Consider the following 7,657-nt stretch of genomic DNA (forward strand, 5'->3'; position numbering starts at 1 on the left):
AACCACACACATACATGTATACTAATACGCACACACACACACACACACACACTCTCTCTCTCTCTCTCTCTCACTGAAAAAGATAATGTTATCAGCAGCACCAAACTAATAAGAAATGTGTTAGGAGAATTCAGATGAGCTGTCAGCCTCATTGTACAAAACAGGGCAGCTATGTACAGTAAACTGAACTTCACCCTCATACTCATCGTATGGAACACAACACAGCTACCGTTGTCAAACTGAACACTCCACACAATCACAGCTAACTGCAGGAAATGAGAAACATTCCGATCAACAATAATCAGTATATTAGAACTGAACAAGGTTACTGTTGGAGATTGCAATTACTATACACATAGAATTCAGTGTATAATTATATGAATACTGAACACAGTACAGCTTTGAGCTGTCAAAATGAGGACTTTTCATTCTAGCATTTTATTTTTTAATCATGAAAATGGAGACAATTTTATCAGTGACACATTTTATGCATAACTGGAGAAAACACTGTGCATTACATTCAGACAAAAACCAAACGGCAAAACCAAAAGGAAACAGTGCACCATTACAAACTGGTACTTGTGCATGGATTTGATAGTACATGACATAAAACATGGTCAAATCAGTAGAGTTAGTTGGATTTCTCTTTGGCATCTTTTCCTTAATCTGCAAAAGTGATCTTCTGTTCTTCTGACTTTTCCAAGTGACCTTTACTTAAACAGTGAAAAGATAAAACCATCAAGCTGCATATCGTAGTATTTACTAACAGAAGGACATACGTAAGTCTACACATTTTGACAGCGAAACAAAGCTGCAAGGTATTTTACATCCTGGTGTAATCTAAAAGTTATCCCTGACAAACTCTAGTCTGCTCAGAAATAAATGCAATGCAGCCAGTACAATATAATCATTACACTTGTTAGCTCCACAGCAAATACCAGTGTAAAGGAGCATTTTGAAATCAAACCAAGAGTGGAGGAAAAAAAGACACACACACAAAAAAAAAAAGAAAAAAAAAGAAGAAAAGAAAATCTACACTAAAAAAGAAACAAAAAAAGAAACATAAGCTAAGAAAATTAGCATACTGCATAGAACTGCAAGTTTGATGAAACAAAGGAAAACAGAACCAGATGCCGGACAGAACTAAAAACGTGGAGTAGTGTCCCTTAGACTACCGGCTCTCCATGCCACAGCATCTTTGCACTTGCACTTTGCACACTGTAACCAAACAGTAACAAATAACCAAACTGTTGACACAAATTACGGGCCTGAGGTTCATGTGTCACACCAGCTGAGCTACACGCACTGTACACATGGACAACGTGATCTTGTGCGAGCCCATTCCACGTGGGTGAGCTTCATTCAGCTGAAGTGCAACAGGTTCCCCGAACAGAAATGAATCCAGTTCACAGCAACTATTGCCCTGTTAGTCGCAGAACACTACGGTCATATTAGTATGGCACACTATGTCACTGTCAAACAGGTCAGAGCTGAATCATTATTCACAGCCTACATATTCAAACTACATGCATGGGCAGCTGAATTGTCATTCACAGCTGAAAAATATAAATTACGTTCATCATTCAAACATCAACAGGAGACTTAACACCAGGAACATATACAACACCAGGAGAATAGAACAACAAGAGAACTGAACACTGAGTTTCCAGGAAAACGCTACAGAATGGACAACCATGCTCACTTAAAAAAAGCTGAGGGGTGCTTGAGGGAAATCATATGGAGTTATCTCTCAGGACAATGGAATGGAAACAAACACTACTCTCATGGTCTGACTATCATTCAGGAAACAAACACTACTCTCATGGTCTGAATATCATTCAGGAAACAAACACTACTCTCATGGTCTGACTATCATTCAGGAAACAAACACTACTCTCATGGTCTGAATATCATTCAGGAAACAAACACTACTCTCATGGTCTGACTATCATTCAGGAAACAAACACTACTCTCATGGTCTGACTATCATTCAGGAAACAAACACTACTCTCATGGTCTGACTATCATTCAGGAAACAAACACTACTCTCATGGTCTGAATATCATTCAGGAAACAAACACTACTCTCATGGTCTGAATATCATTCAGGAAACAAACACTAACTCTCAGGATGCCATACAGGAAATGAATACTTACTCACTGTCAGGACTGACATGGGAGATGAACACTAACTCTCAGGATTCACATGGGAGATGAACACTAACTCTCAGGATTCACATGGGAGATGAACGCTAACTGTCAGGATTGACATGGGAGATGAACACTAACTGTCAGGATTCACATGGGAAATGAACACTAACTCTCAGGATTCACATGGGAAGAAGAAGAAGAGCAAGTTTAGAGTGATTTCAGTTTCAGTGTCAAGACGTCAAAGCGAACGTACTGATCCATAACTATTCACTGCACCACATCTGTTAAAAAAGAAAAGAAAAAAAGGAAGAGACGTTTTAACTAATCATAAACTGAACTGCAGTGGTCAGGCTTTGAAGCCTCCCTTCAGAAACACTGCCATGAAGTAGAAGAGAGTGACGACTGCAATGTGGAGACACTGTATCATCACTGATACTTACACACAGCCCATCCTCAGTCAAAACCAAACTCTAAGCACTTTACAAAGACAGAATCACTTGCACAACAGGCTGCCTACCTGGGTAGAGCCGACTGACAGCTGCCTTTAGGCGCTCATCATTAGTTTCCTGCGTCATTCAGTCAGGATTCAGTCATGCGCACACACACACACACTCTTGTATATTTGAATGGATGTTTCATCAAAATGTTGCCAATGACAACCCATTTGTTGCCATGGGTTCTTTTACATGCACAATAAGGGAGAAGACTGTACATTAAGGAAAGAATCACCACAAGGGAACGGAACATAACAGCACACGGAGCATCAAGGGAAGAGGAGAGTGAGGTTCAGTTGAAGAGCAGGTCGTTGAAGTTGTGGAGGAGGGAGACGATGGAGGTGGTGTAGTTGGTAGTGGTTCGAACCACCTTCATGCGGTCCGCCCGCTCAAAGTTGGACTTGACCAGTTCGTAGTACTCCCCATCGCTCAGCGTCAGTGACCTGAGGTATGGACACCGCAACCTGCACCATAGCACACACACAAACATGTACAGCGCACACTCTGATGTCGTTCATTTTGATACATGGGTGATATGAACTAAAGAGGTCCCTGGGAGTTTTTGATTTCTTTGATATTATTATTGTGTGTGTGTGTGTGTGTGTGTGTGTGTGTGTGTGTATGTGTGTTGTGTGTGTGTGTGTGTGTGTGTTGTATTGTACTGTCCTGAATTGTATTGTATTGTATTGCATTCGAATGCTCTGTGTTTTCATGCATTGAATACAGAATTGTAAAAACAGAAAACTACCAAAACCAACACAACTCTCAAGCAACCAACCTAGCCAAAGTTAGTGAAACAAAACTATGGCAAAGTTTTAGGTAAATAGGTTCATTTAATATCTTTGCTGGTTGATTATCAAACCATTTTGTATAAATGTTCTTCTTACTCCTGCCTTCATGAAACCCAACAATCTCAACTATTCTGTCATTGCTTTTGAAAGTAAGACAGATCATGAACATGCATTTATATCAACAACATTAACAATAACAAAAAGCAGTTCAGAGCAGTAGTAAGTTAACTGAGTTTAATGACCTACTGGCTGACACCTATTACATCAAACTGTTCAGGGCTTGGGTATTTTGGTTTCAGTGAAGGTTGTGCTTTTTGAGGGAGGGAGTCCTGAAATTCAAGCATTGTTTCTGACAAATTCTCTTTTATGGGAGACACTGTTTCCTGCCAGTCTCTGCTGATTCATGCTGTCAGGGTGTCATGGAACCAAGTCATCACCCCCTGGCCTTTCTACACAACTGACATATGTTTGCTTCCACCCAGTGCAAATCTGAGCATCTGACAAATTAATAGGATCTGACTGCCGCTAATTGCCAAAGCTGTTGGTATCAAACACTTCACATAACAACTGACTCACAGTCTGAATGGCAAACTTAAGCATCAGCAGGGTATTACATGGGCCATGGAAAGGACTATGTGATTGTCATCTTTGTGTTTTATCCATGCGACAAATGAATCATCTAAAAACAGGCCGTGCTTATGTATGTTTTGCGCATAATGTTTAGCATTAATTACTCGTTTCAAATGAAATAAATGTATATACATATATATATCTTTCCCTCTCTCTTCCTCTCTGTGTGTTTCAAAATGAAATTTTGCCCATGGACAACTCTTTTGTCACCATGGCTTCTTATATGTGCAGCAAAGTGCATGCTACAAAGGGAACCTCGGTTCATCATATCACCCAGTTTTCATACACAATCCATACCCCCAAAAACAGAGTATGGCTGCCTACATGGCAAGGTAAAAACGGTCATGCACGTAAAACCCCTCTCCTGTACATGCAAGTGAACATGGGAGTTGCAGCCCACAAACGAAGAAGAAGAAGAAGAAAAAGAAGAAGAAGAAAAAGAAGAGGAAGAAGATACACACTCCTACACACACCATCACAATGTTATTAGTACTGCTGTACTGCTGTGTACAGGATTCCCACACACAGCATCACACCATCATTAGTGGTGCTGCACTGCTATGTTTAGGGCTCCAACACACAGCATCACAACATCATTAGTGGTGCTGCACTGCTATGTTTAGGGCTCCAACACACAGCATCACAACATCATTAGTGCTGCTGCACTGCTATGTTTAGGGTTCCCACACACAGCATCACAACATCATTAGTACTGCTGCACTGCTATGTTGAGGGTTCCCACACACAGCATCACAACATCATAAGTGCTGCTGCACTGCTATGTTGAGGGTTCCCACATACAGCATCACAACATCATAAGTGCTGCTGCACTGCTATGTTGAGGGTTCCCACACACAGCATCACAACATCATAAGTGCTGCTGCATTGCTATGTTGAGGGTTCCCACACACAGCATCACAACATCATAAGTGCTGCTGCATTGCTATGTTGAGGGTTCCCCCACACTGTGTGTGACTGACCTGATGTGGTCAATGAACTTGTTGGACTTGTCCGAGAAGCGGATGGTGTCTGGGTCCCACTGGATCTCCACACGCTCCAGGCGGGCGCAGTGCTGAGCGAAGGCCTCCACGATCTGGTCCACGTGCACCCGGCTCTGCATCCTCAGGAACCAGCCGTTGGCCGTGCCCAGCACGCAGATCCTGACACAAGTTTCAAGTTTTAATTATCCTTTCACTCCTATTGGAGTATGGAGGATTACTGCAAAATAATCTTTTCATGCCCAGAACAAACATTTCCAAATACACAACAATGTCACATAAAAGTTGAGAAAACACATATGTCTTTTAACTCCAAAAGTGTAGCTAGGCAACATTTGCAAATCTAATCATCTTACTTACAGCTAAAATGACTTTTTTGCCTCCTTTGAGCATATTACAGAAATTAAAAACCGATTTTGGAGACAAATATTTTTTAGGAACATACCTATTTTGTAACTGATCATAATTGGGACATTCCATTACATTCCATTATAAAATGAAACTCATCCCCAATCACAGACATGTTACACACCTTACAAAGCCGTAACTCTCATGCCATGCCTTTGTGTCTCTTGTTTCTATTTCCATCTTATGATTACTACTTCAAAATCTGTAGAAGCTGATAACGTAATTATCAGGCATTTGACTTATATATTTTTCTCTACCAAACCCACTTTTGAAATTTCAATAAAACAAACATTTACTACTTGCCTCTAGAGCATGTCTCCATAGATTTTGAAAACTATCTCTCAAAGCAATGTTGACACACACACAGCGTCATGATGTTATCTGTACTGCTGTACTTCCATGAACAGGGATCACACACACACCATCACAATGCTATCTGTGCTGTTATCTTCAGGCCCACAAAAGTGGCAACATTCTGCAGATGGAAGGATGGAAACGAAGCGAAATGAAATTTTATTTTACCTGGGTAATGAGGCAAGCAAAACATGCTTTTTTCCACCCAGCCCTGGGGTATAAAAGAGAAAGGAAGAAAGAGGGGGGTAGGGCTACATCAAAAGAACACAGGAACACAGAACTATTAACAAAAAAAAGATATCAATGACAAAAATCCACTCACAATCACATATTAAACTAATGAAAACAACTACTACAAAGCAACTAACTACAAGAACTCTTTATCCCAACCCCTAGCAGAGTGTGCTGGGAGAGAGAACAGTTGACAGCCTGGGTGAGTGTGTGTGTATGTGTGCATGCACATGTGGGTATGCATGTGTGTGCATGTGTGTGCGTGCATGGGTGATTGCAAGTGTGTGTGTGTGTGTGTGTGTGTGTGTGTGTGTATGTGTGCGTGTGTGTGTGTGTTTAGTTTCTTTAACATCTTTTCCACAGGAGAAAGGGGTGTGAGTGGGAAATAGCTCTAATTTGTATTTGTATTTCTTTTTATCACAACAGATTTCTCTGAGTGAAATGGGGGCTGCTCTCCCCAGGGAGAGCGCGTCGCTAGACTACAGCGCCACACTTTTTTTTTTTTCCTGCGTGCAGTTTTATTTGTTTTTCCTATCGAAGTGGATTTTACTACAGAATTTTGCCAGGAACAACCCTTTTCTTGCCGTGGGTTCTTTTACGTGCGCTAAGTGCATGCTGCACACAGGACCTCGGTTTATTGTCTCATCCGAATAACTAGCGTCCAGACCACCACTCAAGGTCTAGTGGAGGGGGAGAAAATATTGGAGAAAACATATATATTCATATGTTTATGTGCATGTATGTATTATGTATATACGCATCTCTCGAGCCTTTGATAATTAGAGATGTGTATGCATGCGCTTATACATGTGCATGCATATTATGGCTGCTGTTGTTTTCCTTCCGTTTTTTTCTTTGGCATGATGACACACACACACACACACACACACACACACCAAAAAAACCACGTTTTTCTTTTTATTCCACTTCCCACTTGAAGACCATTCTCTCTCTCTCTCTCTCTCTCTCTCTCTAACAGAAAGCTTCCTTTTTTTCTCATCCCAACCATCTGGATTGTCGTGTGCATCAGATGACATCGGAGTGTGGACAGTCTCTTGAAACCCCAAATTACCCGATTCAGCTGACCTATTTTGCTCCATGTTGCTGCCCTCCAAACAGGACGCAGCCCAAGGCAAACCAGAACGAGGCACGCTATATTTAGACCAGCCTCCCAGGCTTCCACCAATTATTGCTCTCTGAAAACACCACGGGGAAGTCCATTCACTCTGAGGGGTGTCAGGCAAGACATCAGAGCCTCATGCAAAGCCAGACTGAAATGAGGTCTGGCAGGAGAGAGAGAGAGGGGGAGTGAGGACAGGTTGGGAGAGTGGATGTGTGGTGGGGATGGGGGGACTGACAGTATGGGAGTGTGTGTGTGTGTCGCGCGCGCGCGCGTGTGTGTGTGTGTGAGTGAATGGTTTGGAGGCCTGAGGGTTAGGATGTGTGCGAATGTGTGTGTGCGCACGCGCGCTTGTGTGTATGTGTGTGTGTGTGTGTGTGTGTGTGTGTGTGTGTGTGTGTGTGTGCGCACGCGCGCTTGTGTGTATGTGTGTGTGTGTGTGTGTGTGTGTGTGTGTGTGCGCGCGTGCATGCGTCTGTGT

General features: G+C 42.0%; 1 protein-coding gene across 3 annotated transcripts in view; it reads right to left on the bottom strand.

The window, feature by feature from the left end:
- Window positions 1–1,937: 1,937 nt before the first annotated feature.
- The window catches only part of LOC143293795 (S-phase kinase-associated protein 2-like), a 132,023-nt gene continuing 126,303 nt past the window's right edge, over window positions 1,938–7,657 (bottom strand). The window contains exons 6-7 of one of the 3 annotated variants that reach the window (XM_076605048.1): window positions 5,046–5,225; window positions 1,938–3,108 (exon numbers count right to left, since the gene is read on the bottom strand). In XM_076605048.1, coding sequence (XP_076461163.1) covers window positions 2,937–3,108; window positions 5,046–5,225 — 352 coding nt within the window. In that variant the 3' untranslated portion in view covers window positions 1,938–2,936. The remainder of the gene's footprint in view (window positions 3,109–5,045; window positions 5,226–7,657) is intronic. The other 2 variants (XM_076605047.1, XM_076605046.1) reach the window with 2 other exon arrangements.

This window comes from Babylonia areolata, chromosome 19 (genome assembly GCF_041734735.1).
Source record: "Babylonia areolata isolate BAREFJ2019XMU chromosome 19, ASM4173473v1, whole genome shotgun sequence".
In the NCBI taxonomy this organism is placed as follows: Eukaryota; Metazoa; Mollusca; class Gastropoda; order Neogastropoda; family Buccinidae; genus Babylonia; species Babylonia areolata.